Source organism: Phalacrocorax carbo, chromosome 3 (genome assembly GCF_963921805.1).
Source record: "Phalacrocorax carbo chromosome 3, bPhaCar2.1, whole genome shotgun sequence".
Lineage (NCBI taxonomy): Eukaryota > Metazoa > Chordata > Aves > Suliformes > Phalacrocoracidae > Phalacrocorax > Phalacrocorax carbo.
Genome location: NC_087515.1, coordinates 89,420,829 through 89,441,171, shown reverse-complemented (window position 1 = coordinate 89,441,171; position 20,343 = coordinate 89,420,829). Strand labels below are relative to the sequence as shown.

Genomic DNA, 20,343 nt, shown 5'->3' with positions numbered 1-20,343 from the left:
CAGGAGAATCTAGGAATGAAGAAGACAACCCAGTGGCATTCTTGACACTAGCACGCCCTGTTATGGCCTGCAGAGGAAGAAAGATGAGGGAGAAACACAGGACAAAACTCCAGCAGCAGTTGGTGCCACACAGCACTCTCAGGCAGGAGTGGGGAGGAAATAATCCATTCAGGCCCCTAGGGAGAGCCACAGCCTCGCTCTGTGAAACGATGACAGCTGGTGAAGGGGCCACACCTCAGGGTCTGCCAGGCCATGCCTCAACCGTTGCTGCTTTCAGAGCTCGAGGGCCAGCAGCAAGGGCAGCCCGAGGGAGGCCCCTCCACAGCAGCCCCGGGAGGCAAGGCCACCCCCCGCCGAGGCCGAGCCGCCGCCATTTGCTGCCGTTTGCCGCCAAAACCCGTCGGCGGGAGGGCGGTGAGAGCCGTCACATGGCCGCCGGGCGCGTGGCGTCGCGTCACGTGACGCGCAGGGGCGCGCCCCCTTCCCGCTCTCGCCCCTCCCCGCCCCAGTCCTGCGCCGCGCCGCGGGGGACGGGGGGGGAGAGCGAGCGCGCGCGCGCGCCCCCGTCTCCTCCGGCACGTGACCCCTCCCCGGAACGTGGCATTGTGTAATCACGTGACCTGGAAACGGAGCGGGGGGGGCCGGGAGGCCGACGCGGGGAGGGGGGTGGGGGGGGCTGCGTACGCGACGGAGCGGGGTGCGAAGATGGCGGACGAGGAGGCCGAGCAGGAGAGCGGTAGCCTAGGTGGCGACCTCCTGGAGCTGCGGCGCCTGCGGGAGCGGCTGCTGGAGCTAGAGAGGGGGCTGCGGGAGAGCCCCGAGCCGGCGGTGCAGGCGGCTACCGAGTACTGCAAGCAGCTCTGCCAGGTCAGGCCGCCTCTCTGCTTCCCTTCCTCCCCTTCCCTGCCCCCGCCCGCGCTCTCCCTCCCTCCCTCCCCCGCGGGGTGTGTGTGTGTGTGTGTCTCTGTGTCTGTGTGTCTGTGCTCGGGTGAGCGGGAGGGCGGGCGGCGGCAGCGCCGCCCCCGCCGGGACGCCCGGAGGGGAGCCGCAGCCAACGGCCCGGTGCGGCGGTTGGACCGGGCGGGGGCGGGGGGGAAGGGGGCGCCGGGAGTTAGTGCTCCGGGCCGGGCCGGGCGCGATCGTCGCCGCCCGGTACTCATTGTGGGGTGCGGTGAGGCGGCCCGCCCCCCTGCGCCGGGAGCCGCTCCGGCCGGGCCTGTAATCCCCATCCCCCGCCTCCCCCCCCCCCCCCGCCACCGCTCCCCGGCGGCCGCCCCGGTTCTCGCGGTCTCTAGGCCCCTTTGTTGTGCTCTGCGGCTCGGCTTATCGAAGGGCCCTTTGTTCCTGGCGGTGGCGGACCGAGGGCCCCCGTCCCCCCTCCCTCCCTCTCTCCCCGTCCCCCCGGCACCCCTCCTCCCCCGGAGGCGCAGCGCGGGAGGCGGTGGTCCCGGAGATGGGGGCTCCGCTTCTCCGCCGAGGGGCTGGGGAGGAGCTGAAAGTCCATCCCGACTCCCCTCCTCCGCAGGGGGCTCCTGCTCTGTGCCGGAGTACCCCCCGCCTCCCCTCGCCCTTCCCTATCTCCTAGCCCGGAGGGTTAGCGGAGTTCTTGCCATCCTGGGAAAGAGAAGGCGGCGGACTAAACTAAGTCTCCGGTGATGGTGGCGGGTCGGTGGTGCTGCTCGCCGTTGTCTCGCCCTGTCAGGGGAGCGCAGCCCTACCTCAGGAGAGGGCTCCTGCGCCGGCACTGTTTGAAGCACCATTGTGTGTAACTATGCTGGCCGTGACTGCCGTCGGGAAAAGGCCTGCTTCCCGGGGGCTTGGGCTGGCCCCGGAGCAGGGGTATTTGCAGGTGTTCCTTCTGAACCGGTGACCCTGCCGAGTATCCCTTTCTAAACAAACTTTGCGGTGCTAGCTCTACACTTAAAACAAACCACCCCATTTTAGTCACGTATGTGTCTATACGTTGCCCTGATTTCTCTTAGATGCCATTTCTCAGCTAGCTTTAGGTATGACACAATGTATAAAACAATTTCTTAAATATTTTAGGCCACAGAAATTAATGGAAACCACTGCTTGTCTAGCTTTACTATGGGTTTAATAGCCTATATGATGAAAGCGATAATATTTGTTTACCCATTACTATCACCCGTTCACGGAATGCGGGCAAATAGTTAAAAGCTGGAATGGATAAAAGTGAATTCACATGGTCGGTTTGAATTGTGTTTTATTTGTGGTTTTGTATGTGTTTTCTTAAAGGGTTGACTCTTGGTGGTAGCCATTGTAGCATGTTAATTTACATGTTTGTCACTTCTGGATTAAATTGGGCCCTACTTTTCGCTAACCAGGGAGATTCACTGCTGAATATTTTAAGCATACTCCTTTCTCGTATTTTATTTCATATATACAGGAGTTGTATTTCAGGTTCTTTTTCTCCTGTCAACATTTATTGTTTTGTATTTGGGTAGAATGTCCGTGTAGACACATGGAAACAAGATTAGGTTAGGTTGGTTCTGATCACTGTGTTCTCAGTCTACTTGATCTTTGTGCCTACTTTCTTAAATACATACGCTGGGAAGTGGAAATCTGGCTTTCCTGGCTCCAGCTTGACTTCTAATTTGTGAATGAGCTGTTCATTGAACTGAAGTAGTTGGGTAGTAGGTGGCAATGAAGACACCATCCTTGACACGTACAGAGTAGATTACTGGCATCTAAAGCAGATTTATCACTGAAATTATGGTTGCATGTGCTTAGCAAGTAGCTTCAGTAGTTGATTGATTTAAAGTTTAGCAAGAATTAATATTTATTTGAATGGCTGTTGCAAAAGTCCATTGTAAAGCCCAAGTTTACTAGTTTTCTTAAACATGCACCTTTTAAAAACAAGTCTCACTGAACAAAACAATTGTGTAGAAACTGACTTAGATAAAAGTCCATGCAGTGTTGAAATGAGTTACTGTCCCTTCTATACCAAGGCTTGTAGGAAGGCTATATCTGTTTTTGCAGGCTGAAGACTGATGTGTGACACTGAGAGTTGAGACATACCATTCAATATTGAAAGATCCTGCTTTTCAAATTTTAAACCGAGGTCTAAACAGATGCTTAATGTATTAAATAGTGTTGCTGTTGGGCGGATATTTTTTATATGGGTTCAACAGAGATTTTTTTTTTTAAATCTGTTCACCTGTGCTGGTGGTGCCAAAATGCTTATTCGGCCTCTTCTACAGTTTTAATCCTTTAATGGGGCTAACACAAAATAGTATTCATGATTCAAATAGCAGGCCTAGCTACTTAGCTTGCACTGCATGACAGAGGTTATAGAAAATTCATGTAATAGTAAAAGCCGTCTCAGAAATCTCTCTTAAATAACAGTTTAAAGGCATCTACCATGATTTCTAGAATAAAGTCTTTGAATATATATGCATGAAAGAATAATTTGACTGGCCATATATATAAAACTCAGTCTTATATGAAGTCTGAAGTGCAGTGCTGAAAAAATATTTTAACGTTTATCTCTCTATGATTGTGGTTGTGTTTTTTTTTAATACATGGTTTCTAGGCATGAAATAGCTACACAGAACTTGAAGTCTTGTGTCCTTATTTTATTTTGCCAGGTAGTGACCCTGGAGCACAACCACCGCATAGCTTGTTGCCATAAATCAACTTTTAAGTGGTTTGGGGTTTTGTTTGTTCTTGTTTGTTTGTTTTTTAAATTAAGTGGGTAGCATAATGTCTGAGGAATAAGTGTATTTTCATACTGAAGGAAGCTAAGGAGTGTGCAGTAGAGCAGTGAAAGATCCTTAGGTTCAAAGGTGGGTAAGGGATTTAAGAAATCTACTCTCATTAAATGAAGTGGAAGTTGTATGCCCAAATCCCTTATCTGGTTTTGAAAAATCTCAGTTTGAACTATTACAATGTTTATAACCCAACACTGTGGTACAACTGTTAGAAGCACGGAAAAACAAGACCCCTTGTACCTTGACAGAAAATAATATTGTAGAACTGTTTTCTTCTCTTGTAAGAATAAAGTTTACTTTGATGTATTTTATATGCAGCATTTCATTAGGTATAAATATGTTTGTGTTTTGCTGCTGATAGCATTGTGAAATGATACAATTATTCTTAAATTTTAAGGGGATTAATAAACTGGATCTTAATCCTGTACCATATCTGTGTGAATGTAGTTGTGTTCGCCATTGTCAGCACGCAATAGAGAGCATTATTTTTAATTGTTACCAAGTGAAATTCACATCCATACAGATATATGTAAAATGACTTTTTAATTGTGATTCATGTTCTTCTGTTGCAATCTGGTAATTAGCAAATCCGTGACAAACGGTTATGTTGTCACAAACAATATGTGTGCAGACTGGAGCAGACAAAACAACTATCTTCAGCTGTAGTGACTAGAAATTGAAAGTGTGAATTTTGCAAGAATTCAGAATGGTCCAAAGAAAGATTGCTGCTGTTGTCACCATGTGGTGGCTGATTAGATTATTTTCAAACTTTGCTCTTAAAGGTGATCTTTTGGTTGTATTCAGTTAGAGAAGACCAAAATATTTGGGTTTTTTCTCTGAGAGCTAGGTGAATGTGATGCTGATGGGTATATCAGAGCTCTTCACTGTGGGCTATGTTCCCTTCCAGTTGGTCGTTACCCAATGTAACCTTTATTTTCTTAAATACCAAATTGCAGGCTGGTAACAAATTTTCTTTTGTAGCTGGTTAGTTTTGAAATTTTTGAGGTACCTCTGATTATCCTGACTATTTCTCTGTAGTTGACATGTTTCATCTTTGAGCTTATTAGTCTTCCCTCTGTTGTTGTTTTTGGCATTTCGTCTCTCTTCTGAATCTGCTTCTGAGTTTGTTTCCCCCCCCCCCTTTTTTTTCCTCTTGCTGTAATTTGAGGTACAAATTCGCTAAAACTATAAGGTGGCCAGGGTTGTTGTACTAACATGCAAGTTGTCAGTGTATAGTGACCTCCAAACAAGTTGTCAACATATCGCGAGTCCAAAATATTTGGACTGCTGTGCTATCCTTCCTCAAGAATTTTGCCTGTCCTTTTTGTCTCATCTGTTGGTTGTCTTGTCAGCTCTGCCTGTTATGAGAAAATCCTGTGTTAAGATATGTTAACAAGTGTGCTTAGCCATCAGTAGACACGTTAATATCCTTCTAGTGTAGACAGTTTACTAAACTAGGATCTTAACACTAGCAGCGGAAGTGTAATGCTGATGGGAAAATGCGAGGGGGCAATGGTTCTTAGCTACTTAAAAAACCCCAACCATAACGTCTTTTTAAAAAAGCTTGTTTTTAACTGATGTGACTGCAAAGCATTTGTTCCTACTGTTTTAAACTAATGTTTATTGTGTGTTGAGGTACTAGTGAAGTGTTAGTTGGGAACATGTGCATATTAGTCCTACCTTAATACCTTAAGGTCCTACCTTTTTTTTTTGTTCTTTTTCTTTGTACTGACACACTAAGAGTAGATCTTGGTAATGTTGGGGAATATATACTGTACTAATCCAAGTATAAGATATCCCTCCTAAAAGCAAATAAACATTGCTCTACATTAAAAAGTTGGTTTTTTTAAGTACATACTTGTAATCAATATACAATAAAGTTATAAAGTTTTCACTAATGATTTGTTTCCGTTAGAGGTTAGTCTTATATTCTTCTCTTACACCTTACTGCAGTTGGCTTTCAGTCTTTACACCTCACAGACTTCACAAGTTTCTGGTGCTGTCACCCTCTTTACTGTTGTCATGTCTTCCCCTTTAGTCTCTGTATTCTCTGCCTCCTTCAGACTCAAGATGACAGAAACAATCTTTGGTTCTGTCCATAGAATTTGAAATAAAGCCTTTCTTAAACCTTTTAGCTGCAACTGCTGGATTTATCTAAACCCAGTCTGTCTTAATCCAATGACAAAGAAGTGTTTCAGTAGGCTTCCTCATTTTTTCCTGTAGGAGTTAGAGTATGATCCCTTGCCAAGAGTCTTTCTGTATATAAAAACCTCAACAGTCTTTGAAGGGCGTATTTGCTGTTTCATCAAGCACCTGCAGTTGTGGTGTCCTTCTTCCTGATGTGACTGTAAGATTGGTATCTAATGACAGTGAAAAATACCATCAGCAAGATGTCAGGTCCCCTTTTAATACAAGTAGAAGACATTTCCTCTTTTTCTTAGTATCACACCTGGTCTCTGGTCTCTTACTCCAGACAACATTAATTGAACTCTTCATTGAGTGTGTAGGTAGGCATCCATGCTTGATTTTGTTTGGCTCAACAGCTAATACTGATCTTTGTGTAATAAAGTTATAATCTGAATGTTTATACAGTTGCTTTTTTTGAGCTTTCAGTCTAATGATTTCCTCTGTGACCAGGTCTCTCTCTCTTCTTGTGAGTATGCACAAATTCTACAGCTTCTGCTTCTTTAAGTAAAAAGTGTTTTCCTTTTGAGTCCAGTGAGTGATTTCTACACTGAGCTAACCCTTAAAAGCTTCTCTTCTGATGTTTCCATCTTTGCATGTTTGCCTCTACCACACTGCATTTCTTCCTGGTCTCACAGTTGGTAGTTTTTTTCCATGTATGTTACCACGAGTATAAGATTTCCGTTCTATCGTATACTTTTCCATTTTGTTTTTGTACCTGTGACCTCCAGATGATCCGCTATTCAGGGAGGGATGTATAGCTGCCAGAAATCAGGAGGAATCTGCTAAACTGTAGTACATCACAAGCACAGTACAGATTCCCAAGTGTGTGGAGAAAAACAACTCTCACCACTGTGTCATCCTATGCAAACTTTGAGCTGTCCTAGGCGTTTTTGTGCTCCTCCATTACTATAAGAACTGCCATGTCAAACAGTCATATTACCTTATTGCCTGGGTTGGGATGGGGTGGAAATGATACCCCCTGATTCGTTAACTTAAACTACAGGGAGTTTTGAGTTAAAGATCTGCTGTAATACAAATAAAGTATTTTAATTTTTGTAGATTGCCATCAGTGTAAAAGGAATCATTTGTGTTCTTGATTTTTGAATAAATTCTTTCTTCTGTATTAAAAACTTCTTAAATACAGGTAGATGGTTTGGAAAGAATAGTCATAACAACATTGTGGTTTAGTTTTGAAAAATTCTCTTTGAGCTATCTGGGTTTGCCAGTATTTTCCCCATACAGAACATGTATCTGGAAGACATCTGTCAGCTAGAGCATGATTCTGAAGCAGGATTAATTATTGGTAAGCCATAGCTACAAATGCTTGTTTAACCTGTTCTCAGAAATTTCCAGTAAGGAATGTTGCAAGAAAATTCCTTGGATAATAACCTTTTCATTCAGCTATGTTTGCCTTCAAATGTTGGGTTTTGTTTTGTTTGGGGTTTTTTCTCCCAGTCTTAACTTGATCTCTGATCTCCTGTTGCAATTTAAGACTACTGTGATTTATCCTATCCCATATACACGTGGCAAGCAGTGTATTCCTTTTCTGTTGAAAGTACCTCTAAGATTTTCAAGTCTATTTTCAGTCTTTCTCCAGTTTTCACTGTTCAGAACAGAGTTCTTGCAGTCCTTGATTTTAAATGTTTCCTCTTCCCCCCCCCCCCCCCCCCTTTCCTTTTTGCTTTTTTACTATATCCTTGGAATCTGTGTGGTTTTGAAGTACTTACCTGAAGGGACGGTAACAATCTAGTAAGAATTCGGAAGAAGGTGACAACCCATATAAGACTTAAGATTTAAGTAGTTTTCCTGTAAAACATACTGTCTATCCTTCCAAGTTCAAGTAGTCCAAAGAAGAATGACAGTTATCAAAAAGCATAACAAATTAAGGTGGTTAAGAAGGTGGCAAAAGCTCACTTTTAAGGTGCTGCATATGATACTAAAATCAAACGTTCTACTTAGTTACTGTGGGAAAGAAAAAAAGCTTTCAGTTCGGCAAATAGATAACTAGTTACTCTGGTGCACAACTTTTGCTAGGTCAAAGTTAGTTGATGCTTTTACTGAAGTTATTAAGAAACCGCTTCCTATCAGCAAACTACCATTTCTCTAAGAAATACTTTTAGACAAAAATTAATACTTACAGGGTATGAAGTGTGGTTAGAGTTAGTTTTCCTCCACTGATTCTTATTGCCCATTCAAAGACTATGAGGCATTCTGCTTTATATAATCTTTCTGCCATTCAAAAAAAAATTCTGAAGACCTTACTGTAGACTTCAATTTACCCATAGTAGTTGGCCGTAAACAATAGCTGCACATCTGTGCTAGTATAACTAAATGTATTAGGTACTTTCTGTACTGGCACATATATTCCTGCATTTACACAAGTCCAAAATTTTTCCCCACTTCTGAAGAGTGTGTATCAATGTCTAGGGTGTTTTCTAAAACCACGATTATTGAAGGTTCACTGTTTAAAAACCTTGAAATATTGACTATGGAAAACATGTTCCTTAATTTGCAGGACTGTGCAGAAATACATATGTTAATATTAATGTTCAGTAAGGCATCTCATTTTATCAAAATATCCACATTGTGTCTCAGTTTCTTGATAAGGATGGTAGATATCTATTTGAATGTTCAGTCCATTTTCTATCTCTCAATATTTTTTTTTATTATTTTGTTAGAGGATGAATACCTCATAAACCATAGATCTTGAGGGAAGGCAGCAAAAACCAGAGTGCTCTTCTAGAGTATCTTTGCTTCCATTGTGATTAAGAATCAGGGAATTTCATCTGGCCTTTTCAGTTTACTCTGCCATTTAAATGTCATAATATTTTTTTTTCTTTTTACTCTGGGCTTTATGCAGACATATTATGTATTGTAGGTGGTTTCTACATAAGACTTCCCTAATTTAGGGAACAAACTGAAACCATTAGGAGACATCAACATGTTGTTTCTTCAGTGTGATGTATCACCTAAACTGACACACAAGCCAAATAAACTGTTTCAAATTCATATATGTATGGAGCATATCTTCAAGAAATCATGCTCCAGGCATTGATTTATATAAAAAAATTTTTGTTAGTGTTGTTTTTAAAGGCCTCTGAGTAAATCCTTGAGCAGTTACAGTAAAGTGTATATAATTCTTTAGTTTTCATGAAGGAAACTAGCATAACATTCTTATGCCATCAGCTTCTTTAAGATGATGATGTACAACAGCTTGGAAATTTAAGTTTAAATAGCAGGTAAATTACAACTTGAAACTATCTTTTGAAATAGTATTCCCCATTTTATTAGGTCTGTGCTTTCGCATATGTTAAGAACTGAACGTCTCACATTTTAAGTGTGCAGGTGGTTTTTTGAAGGTGTGGAGTATTATTTTTTTCTATTTATCTTTCCAAATATGCATTAAAGAGAACTCCACGGTATTATTTCTGGGATCTTTCATCTCTAATGCACTGCTTTCATTTGGGAAGAGTTAATCTGATAGCACCTGTACTTGGCAGAACAGAGACATTCAGAAAGAAGGTATATGTAACACCAAAAGGCAATGGAGCTTTATGAAATTCTCTAAAAATAGGCCTGATCCAATAGGAAATTGGACTAAACTTGCAAAACATGTGCCTGCAGTTTTTGGTAAGAATAATTTGATCAAATTTCTTCTCCATCTTCTCTTCCGCAACTGTTGTACAGTCCTCCGGTGTGTGATATTTCTGGCTTCATCATTCCCTGTAAGAAGCTAAAGTAAATTAATCTTTCATCAGAGAATCAGGAAAATCCTGTGCTAACTACTGTAGTTCTTACTTGGCTATTTTGTTAATAATTCTGAGCTAGTCACACAATTCTTTGTCCTTACAGGGACTCATGTAACATGGACAACTTCTGCCAACGCTCCATGCAGCTTCAGATACTGACTTTCGTAGCGTGCATTGTCTCTTAACTGCTGGACAGAAGCATTTGTTGCTTTGAGAAACTTAGCTCTCTGGGGTAAAATTCTTTAGGATTTCTTTAGGGTAAAGACCAGTCTTTATTTTGCAACTCTGTTGTCTTTTGTGTTGAATATAGTAGTTATCTTAAGAGTTTTAATTTGATCTGATAGCAAGTGTGGTGTTGCTTTCTCAGTCTTCTGTATATCATAAAGTCCAGAATTCGGTAGAACTCCTTCTGTCTTCTGTTATTCAAAATGATGGAGAAAATTTATTCTGGTGAATAGATAAATCCTGTTTGATATTTATGTATCTAGTACACTGAATACAGTTTTGATGTATTCAGTGATCAGGCATTAAATCAAATTATGAGTAAGGGGTTCCTCAGTCTTGTGATTCTTACTTGCCTCAGAAGCTTGTGATAATACACTGTTTTATAACAGAATGAACACAAAGATGAGGACAAGAAGAGATTAAATGTTCAGAATCACAAAAGACAATCTGAACTTGATTTTTACTTTAATCATTGGAGGGTAGGTCTTATGAAGAAAATAGCTGGGATAAAGAGTAACTTCTGATTACAAATCCATAATAGTGAGGATGGTAAAACTTAAATATCCCGATTCTACAGACCTGGAACTTGCATAATGTTCTAGTTGAAACTCGCATGGCAGTTGGACCCTTCTTTTGGATACCCAGCCAGAATTCATGAACAACATCAGTGTGATGGCAGGACCTCCAAGTTCTGCTCAGGATTGCTAACATACTCAGGAGGAAGTACAGTCTTGGCTCGTCTCCTTCCTCACACATGGACACAGTGGCAGTACCTTGACACTGGTATAAGGACACAGTTATTAGACTCTGAGTGAACTGGGTAGATGTTGCCATGTTCTTTCACAAGAAATGAATGGAGGCATCTTTTGGGATGCCAATTTGACTGCGCTGAATAGACAAGCTTAAAATGGCAATTAAGTAACCTTTCTGCTGAGGAAGATGATCATCAATTAAGTTCTCATCAGAATTAAAAAGATTTTAAGTAGCTGTGGGAGAAGTTGAGTTCAGCTGATAAAGACAACTAATATGAAAATATAACGTAGGTGAACTACAGAAATACTTGTAATGTCATTTCACTTGACTGAGAGAGCAGGTTCAAGTCACCTATATTGCAGGAAATGCATGTATTTTCAGATTAGACACAGTTATTTCTGGCTATATTCCTATTTTTAATCTGCCCATATGCCTGTCTCGTAATTAAAAGAATAGGTGATTTAGATTTCCTGGCAGTGGATAAAAGTTTACTGTAATGAACATCCCACCACATTCCTGAAATGCCTGTTTAATAGCCAACTGCTGAATATTGTTTTTAACTAAGCAGACTAAAATATGAAGGTTGGGATGACAAGTTCGCTCCTTATGTAAGGATGCAAGAGAGAAATCAGATACTACTGACAAGATCAGAAGGAGTATATTGAACGCAAAATGTTGAAAGATTAAAGGCAAGCCTAAAGAAGGATAATTTCTACTACTGTGTATGACAAAGCATGGTGCTTAATGAAGATATTTCCTGGTATTTTAAATAATTTACTTGTTTGACATCAGTTTATGTATGTAAGCAGAGACTGTCCATTGATTCTCTAGGTTTTTCTAGTTCATTTTCTAAAACTAGCTGGGTTTTGAATCTTAAGCTAAACAGTGACTAACAAATAATGGGAGGAATAGCAACAAGATAATTTCTCTTTTGTTTTGCCTCTTTCAATTTAATAATTAGCAATCTGAGCTCATGCAGTATGTTCAGCATGCCCAGGTGAAAAACATACAAATTGCTTGTGCCTTTTGACTTACATCTGGGGAGAGAAGCATCTCTCTGTCAGTTAACAGGAGGGTCTATGTTTGGTAATTAACTTCCCAGAGTCAGCTGTGTCTCTTCCTTGCTGTGGTTTTTTTTGTGATATTTTCATGGTGATGGTGGATGACACAATTGCTGTGCTAAGAGCTGTAGCAGAGCCCCACAAGCTTTTCTTCTATTTCTGATTCTGCATCTGCTAAGTTGCTTCTTTTCAAACCTTCCTCCAATGTAGACTCTGCTTTAGAAATGTATTTTTCGACAGCATACTTACATCTGTTTTGGTTTTCTATCTGTAAATGTGAGGCAGTGGTACTTCCCCACTGGTCAAAGTTACATGCACTAGAAGACAAACCTGGATTTTTCTGTTGTTGTTACTTTATCTGCCTAATGAAGTAGAAATAGTTGGATAAGAGGCATGGTCAACTTCTTATGCTTGTGTGCTGAAGGCTTGGGACACTAATGTCCTTACAAATTGAATTGTAACAATACTTAAATCTTCAAAAAGTTAATCTTCAGGGTGAGTTTATGTTGTCGATGGTCGTTACATGGATTCTTCCTGCAGTTAGTCTTGACTCTTTTTACCAGAGATATACAACCATGAGAGTGAGAGTTACAGGCACGTAGTTGTGAAGAACCATCAAGGTCATTAACACCTTAGGTGATGTAAATGTAGAGAAGGGAGGGGAGAGTTCAAATAATCACTGTACTCTTGCATTTTCAGAAGCATTGAAATCTGTTTAGTTATTACATGTTCATGGTAACTAAAGCTGCAGTGGGATTTATTTAAAAAACATAACTATAAAATATCCTTGAAGGAGACCTAAGTAGATGTGGTTATTTGGGGAGAATCTTTTTTGGCAAGAGTAAAAAAGTAGCTAATTCTTACTAAATTTCTATCTGTCCTCAACTTTTATGTTTTGTAATTTTCATGGAATGATAATCAAGAAACTTATTTTGCCTAATAAACTACATATAGCAAAAATATATACACTACCGTATAGATGTATGAATGTGTAGGGATTGAAAAAACTGAGAAAACGAATCTTTCAATGCAGGGTAGTTGATCACTTTCAGTGGATTTCAAAAGTATTCTAATTCTTTCTATGAAATAAAAATTAATTGGAAGTTAGTATCAGTGTGTTAACAATTACCTTTTCCGTGTGTGTATTTCTCTGAACTTATTTACTCTTGTCTCGGAAAATCTGCAGGAGGATAGCTTTCCTTCAGTATGAATATATGCATGAGTTACTGCAAGATAAATGTATAAGACCTGATTTCTTGCTGTTTCTGTGCACCTCCTTCTCCCTTTCTGGTGAGGCTTGAGCATAAAACTTAGATCTGTATCTTAATATTTTTGCCGTTTTGCCGCAAGAAAATTGTGCAGTTATAATTCAGTTTATTCTTTGTGTTCTGGTTTGATTGATGGCATTTTGGATTTACATAGTTGTTACGAAAACTCAGACTGAATAAAAATGAAGAGGATGGTGAGAGGAGAATGCTTGTTTAAAAAAATATGAGGCTTGTAGTTGAGTAGAATTTTGCAGCACTGTTTTGCAGATTACCTTTAAAGTTGTTCAGGAAACTAGTACTTGAAAGTATTTGAGCTAGTGGTTTTTTGTTTAGGTAACACCTAAATGCATCAGTTCTTAATAAGTGATGGTTATCTGTACTAGAGAGTTGCACACACATGTACCTGAGTACTGAAGATACCAATAATAAAAATCAATGCCATCGTGTAGGTGGTACTTCAGTCTAAATATAGAACAGAGCATGGGATCTTTTTTTCCCTTGGAAGGAGAAACACTGTAATAGAAGCAAGAGTATAAAGACGTACATGCTCATACACTATAACAAAACGACTTTTATTGCTCTGAATATCTCTCTTCAGTAGATGAATCAGAAAGTGAGTGGTTGAAAGAACAGTTTTCAGATAACATAACGTATCCACAGAAGATACACGTGAACCAAAATAGTGGGTGCCTATACAGTACCACTCTGGTCAGACAAGAAGCTAACTTTGAAAGTGATCTTACCACACTTGGTTTTACATTGTGGAGTACCTTTACAGCATGGAAATTGAGTGTATTTTGGGTGAAGCTAAACCACAAGCTGCACTTCAGAAGCAATGGCAGGCAATCTGCTTCAGCCACTAATAGGTATCCAGTTAATGGAACCAGCTGAAAGCTAGTCTGAAATCAGATCATCTGTGGTGGATACACTAGGGTCTTGAGTCCTCAGCAGCAGCTTTTCTGCTGCATGGATCCACTCCTTAAGCAGTCCATTGCACTGAAGTACTATAGTCATTGTGAGCTTTTTGTGACCAGCACTTAATTGCAAACTCAAATTAAGGTTTTGAACTCCATCTCTGAATGAGTCTGTCTTGACTTTGTATTTCTTGGACTCGCTAATTCACTACTGACTAATCTTCACTTGACTTTGCTTTCAACTGCAGGATAGAGAAACCAATGGTGTTAGGATGGGGGTGTAAAGTGTAAAAACAGCTGGAGTTCTGTTTTAAGGAAAAGGAAAAAACAGTGAAGAAGATTGGAGCTGCAGCCTATCAGTGGAGAAGAGGAGTAGTAATGGGGAAGAAAAAATTGGATAGCTCTGCACCATGCCTGCAGAAATTAAGAATGAAAACAATTGCTTGAATACAATCTTGTAGTAAGTGATGGAATTAAGAATCTGGCTTCGGTCCTCTCTTCTGGGCATAAGTCAATATCTCTGTTAGAATTAAAGCAACATCAGCTGACTCTTCAGCCAAAGGCATTGTGGCTTTCTAGAGCTACACTTTGCTTAACAACTTCTTTGTGAAACAATTGAGAGAGCCCATTCCAAGTAAAAATAGCATATCAACAAGTTAAAATCGTGAAACGTTTTAAAGTCTGAGTAAGAACTGGGATTGATGTTCTTTGATCATAACCATAATTTAACTAGTACTTGTACTCTAGAAAAGATAATATTTGATTACTTCATCCTTAGTTTTGTAAATGCAATTTCACATTCTGTACTTGCTGAAGTTTTGCTGTTCAATTCTGGATTTGTGTTGCATTATAACAACAAGCATGTAAGAGCTAATACTCTCACAGCACTTACGTAGCTAAAAATCAGGGTAACAGTGCTGAGCCTTGGTAAAGAAATACTGAGTCAGTTAGCTTGTACCAGTTTTAATTTACATAATTAAATTGCTTTAGAAATTAATTAGAAGTACAGTGCTGTGTTGACTTGCTGTAAAATGAGCTCTCCATGCACAGGTCTAAATAAATAGAAACTGATTTTGTTGACTTATATTGATATGACCTGATTCTTTATTTTGGCATATCTGTGAGGGCAGCAGTATTTCAGATGGTGCTCCTCTGTCTGCTTTTTGTGAACAGATTTGAAAAATCCATGCTTTTCAATATAAGTTTTGTTCTAGTCTAAAAATCCGTTTGCCTGTAGAGCATCCAGGCTAAAAAAACCAACCAAACAAACCCCCAGGTCATTTATGTTTGAGGTTCACTGTTGGAGGCAAAGGTGAAAGGGAAATAAAGATGGATTATAATTATGGTGATAGGAAGAAATGCCTCAATCAGAGGGTTGTCATACCACAGAGAAAGGAATAGATATTCATCTTTTCTTTTTCCCCTGTGCTTTTTAAAATGGGCAGGAGGTATAATGGTGTTTATACTGTGTGTAAACATTTAGCTTACTCTTAAATGCTTTAAAAAAATGTCACAGTATTTCTAATGCTGTAAATAGTGAAGTTTCATCAGAAATCTGAGATAGACTTGGTTTAAATTAGGTATTGTATTAGTAAGGACTTTTTAAAATGCAGAACTAGTTCAAGAACTATTCAAGTTTTTATTTGAATATTCTATTCAGTTAACATCTTTAATCTGTCTTCATACAATGTGGGCATAAACACTGGTTGCATCCCAGCTGCTCCTTAGCTGCCTCTAACCTCCTCCAATTAAAGTGCCTTTCATGGGAACCTTAACCTAACAACTTATTTTTTAAAAAGTTACAGCAGTTATCAAAAGACTCCTGCTTTTGATGTGATGAAAGGCTTGTTCTCCATCTTCTGGTAAAACACTGAACAACAAGAAGAGAAAGCAAATCACACACACACAAAAAAAAGAGGCAGTCTTCATTTCTAGGAGCTGCAGATCATTGAGGCTGAGGATAGTGGTATTTCAACACCTGTAAAGATTGTTTTCGTGTCCCTTTAGGATGTAACTTTGCTGTGGGACTTCACAAAGAGATCATCTGGTACTGATGCATTGGTACCAAAGCCTCTTGATTTCAGAGATGTCTAAACTAGGAGATCTAATATATTTATAATATCCCTACTACTTCATTAAAAAGCAAACGTTATAATGCTATTCCCAACCAGTCAGTCCGTTTTCCTCATGGTACAGAAGAGAGGCATCACAGGCAATGTTGGCCTGGAAATGCGTCTTGAACCAACTCCTTTTTAGATGCTGTGGGGCTTTGAGGGCATGACATGACTGCCCAGTGCCTCTTGTTCTGCTCGTCAGTCATGCCTACTATCATCCTAGTCAACTTGTAATTTACAGTGGGTTCCTGGGGCAGGGATGATTTCAGCATTGCAAACCAGGACTAATGCTCCACATCAAAAGGAGAGATCTGTTGGCTTACTTACAGGTATGTTTTTATTTTACCAGTTCAGTTCCATGACTAACTTTTCATTTGATTCTGTAATGATACTGGCACAGGGCTGGAGTTGCACAGAAGAGTTGAGGCCAGAAGTCCAGCTAAGTCTGTAAACTATCATAAATTGTACCTTCAAAGTAGACTGTTATCACCTTTCCAGGAATTTGAACGATGCTTTTTTCATCACATGCTCATTTCTTTAATGGTTGTAGCAGCCAGTGCGATTATGCTTCAGGCTTACAGAATTGTACTCTGAAAAACACAACCATCAAAAATGAACTTCATCTGAATGAGATGAGTGTCTAGCTCCAGCCCAAGAATCAGCATATTAGCTGTGTTTCCCAGAAAAAAAACAACCCCTTTTTATTCCCCTGCTGTTAAGTGAGAAGGCGTCATCAACATCATGACTATATACCGAGTTACTTGATTGAGGATACAGATCAAGTCAAGTCATAATGTTCTTGATGTTTCATCTCTTAGGATTCAGGGGCTTTGCCATGAGCTAAGCTGTCTTGAAATTTGTAGCACTTGATTATTCCCTAGTACCCATGCTCTGTTGCTGTTCAGGGGCTTGTGACCTGTGTGTGCCAGCTGAGAAATTCCTTCTTGCCAGTCCTAAAAAGAAGAGAGAGCATTTCATCCTGTTACCTTTATTCCTGGAAAGCAGTGTCTTGAACAGTGGAAATTCAATGTTTTTTGACTCCTTTGATGAAGGTGTTCTATTTCTCACCATATTGTTCTGTCCCTGATCGGAGGAATGGGTTTATGTATAATAGCTTTATTTTCGTGTCAGAGTTTCAGATAGTCTAACCCACTGATCTGTGAAATACTTTTTGTATATATTTATCTCCTGTATATATCTCACTAGTGAATCTATCAGTATTAAAAAGTACCAATGTATTCATTTTTTAAAGAAATGTGTTTATCTCGGGTATCTCAAAGCTACTGTATAAACCTGTGTATTCATGAAATGGTTTTCTGAAACTTCTGTATCTGATGGCCTAGTTGCCAAAATTATACTGAGATCTCAAAATACTTTGGTGTCCCTAGTATCAGGATCTGTACACACCCTTAGTGTGCATGTGTCAAGAAGAACTGTGCTTGTGCACAGTTGCTATGCATGCTTCTGTTTTGGAGTGCTGCACATCTGAGATGCCTCAATGTTTCTCCTTTAAGATACTGGCCCCAAATGCAAGAGCTTTCAATGAGCATATTTACTGTGTAGATGTAAGGTACTGATGGACAATACCTCTTGCAGAATTATGGATACTGCAAGAACTTTACTGGTTTAACAAATATTTCATAGTGGTTTTAAGTCCTCTGGGAAAGGAAAGTTAACAGCAACTTCAAATGTTGTTCTGTTTTCTATTTAGTAATAGTTAAACATAAGAAATTTCTTGCAACTCATGACTCCTGTACCTAAAAGGTCAACAATGTGAAGCACGTGCATGGAAAATACTGTTTCGGGAGAAGCAGGTTTCAGTTTTGGACGTGAAAACTGACTTAAGATTACAGACCCTTGGAGTTAGTATTGGGGGTTGTGTGTCTTTAATCTTAGTAATTGGGCTATATTTGTAACTGAATAGTAGACAGCTCCATTGTTGGAAAAGGAATACAGCAGAGAAATGGTCTTGGCCTGCTAGTCAGACTTCTAAATCTTTATGTTCAGTTAGTGATTATCTGCAAGGTATGGAGATAAATAATAAAGGCAGCAAATGAAATACAGACTCATGAACGGGAAAATATATTTTTTACAAGAGATAGAGTAAATCTCACTTGTCTGAGCTTCAGTGAAATTACTTTTTGAAGTGTCAAAAGCAGAAAGACATTAATCCAAGAACAGGAAAGGTGTAGGGTACTGGATGGTGAGGTACAGTGGCTGACATTTCCATTTTAATTTCAGTTGTAGTTTTGGTAAGAGTCTTATAGCTTACTTCAGGACTACATTTCAATTTCATATTACAAAACAGAGGATTGTGCTGGTACTACAAAGTTCGGAGGCATCTGTTTTCTTCACAGGTCAGTATGGCTGCATTGTCAGTGTTCACACTCAGCAGCCATCAGTTAGCATAGGAAGACTCTCTCAACAGGCGCAATAAGCATTTTCATATCCTTAGGGCTGCTGTGTCTGGCTTAGCTAGGGTTGCTTGGCTCATCGTTGCATGCTTTAGTAACTTGGACATTGACAAGCAGGAAGTATCTTCGTTTATTATTGAGCATTCCATTCTTAAAATACAGTTGTTTATATTTGAAAGGTAGTTCTTGCTCATCTGGAATAGTACACAAGAAATTTGAGGAAGTGAGAGCTGAAATAATTGCAAGCAGAGAGTAACATGGAGCTTTTAAAGGTCAGAGTATTAAAGTTACCACTCTCTTTTGCACCATTCATTAGTTGACCGCAGGCAATATGTTTCATGACCTGAAGGAAATAAACATATATGGCCTTGTTTCTCCAGTTTGCGTGGAAAAAGAAAACTGCACAGGTGAAGAGTAGCACTTGAGGATACTTATGTGGAGGAAACTGTGGTACTACAAATTCTACTCCCTTTCGCTTTTGTTGTATGTTTTTGAAAGGCAATGTCTGGCAATGAATCTGAGTTTGTAACAAGGCAATAATGAAAGACAGCTGTTTCCAAAGAACACCTATTCAAATTATCTCAATCTGCATATCTCACTCTCCTTGTCTTATTGTCAGATAATAGTATTGCCACAGTAAGGTGATTTAATTCTTCAAATTAAAAAAAAAAAAGGAAAAAAACCAAACCACAACTGTCTTTCGGGATACCGACTGACCTTTTAAGTTATTTCTGACATGTATGTGTCTGGCATTCCAAGCTAAATTAAGAGAATTATCTGCTTTTCCCAGTGTCTGAAAAATTACATAGGATTTTGACAAGAAACATCTTTTAATGTACTTTTTTAGAAAAAGAAAAATAAAGATGTTGTTAGTTCAAAAAACATTAACTGCCTCTTTGGCAAGAATAATTATTTGAGACTTTTTCCCATAGCAGTCTAGAAAACTCATTCTTAAACAGACAAACTTTAGGCATTTAAATACAGGAAAAAAAATCATGGATAGATCTCTTCCTGTGCTTTTTAATTTCTCTTCCCTAGGCTATGATCTTCTAGGGAGGAAAAAAATACCACAGATAAATTTTCATTATTCTCAACTTAATGAGACAATACATAAAATCTATCAGGACTGTTTGAAAGTAACAGTATTTGAAAATTGAGACATAATGCAGGTACAGACTGTACAAAACCAGAAAAGGGGCCTGTCTAGTGCAAGGAGAGTAATTCTTTGGGGCTTGTATCTAGCCTTGCTGCTTTGTAAATGATGCCCGAGTGAGTTGCTCCAGATAGGGTGCAGTTGCTGCAAGAGACCAAGCAACTGTCAGTTGTCTTCAGCTGTGCTGGTTAGTAACAGACTGAGGTTGCAGAAGGATATTGAAGTGAATTAGAAAGTTAACTCAGAAGACACTTAAGAAAGCAAAGGGAGAATTTTAGCTTTATGATCAGTGAAGTTCTTGGTAGTTTAACTATTAGTCATATTTGGTTTATAAAGTATGAATTGAATGTATCTGAAACATCTGTGTCCAGTTCTTAATTTTCATGTTGTTTTAGAGGAAATTCTAATTGCTCATTTCAAAAAAAGTGCATTAGACAAAATGGATCTGTGTTGCATGCTTTACAAGTATTATCATATAGAAGATAAAATTAGGGAACATAGAAGCAGTGCAAATGTCCTGCAAGGCAATTATTGTGAAAGTTACTACTTGTTAGTTACTATTAGTGTTGTTCAAAGAAAAAGTCACATAAACCTGCTCATGTTGTTCTACTGATTTCATGCAGTAGTTTGAGTCTTAAGACAACATTTTCCTGAAAATAAATAGTTCTGCTTTCTTTGCTTTGTGCTGGCACAAGCACTTCAGTCTACACAGTGAACGTGTTTGGGGAGCTGATACGAAATAAAGCTTGTTTCTTGCTGATTAAGGATTAGTCC

General features: G+C 39.6%; 1 protein-coding gene across 1 annotated transcript in view; it reads left to right on the top strand.

The window, feature by feature from the left end:
* The first annotated feature begins 679 nt into the window (after positions 1 to 679).
* Positions 680 to 20,343, top strand: part of ZNF292 (zinc finger protein 292) — a 55,260-nt gene continuing 35,596 nt past the window's right edge. Inside the window, exon 1 of the mRNA XM_064447672.1 lies at positions 680 to 867. Within this exon, the coding sequence (XP_064303742.1) occupies positions 706 to 867 (162 nt within the window). The 5' untranslated portion in view covers positions 680 to 705. The remainder of the gene's footprint in view (positions 868 to 20,343) is intronic.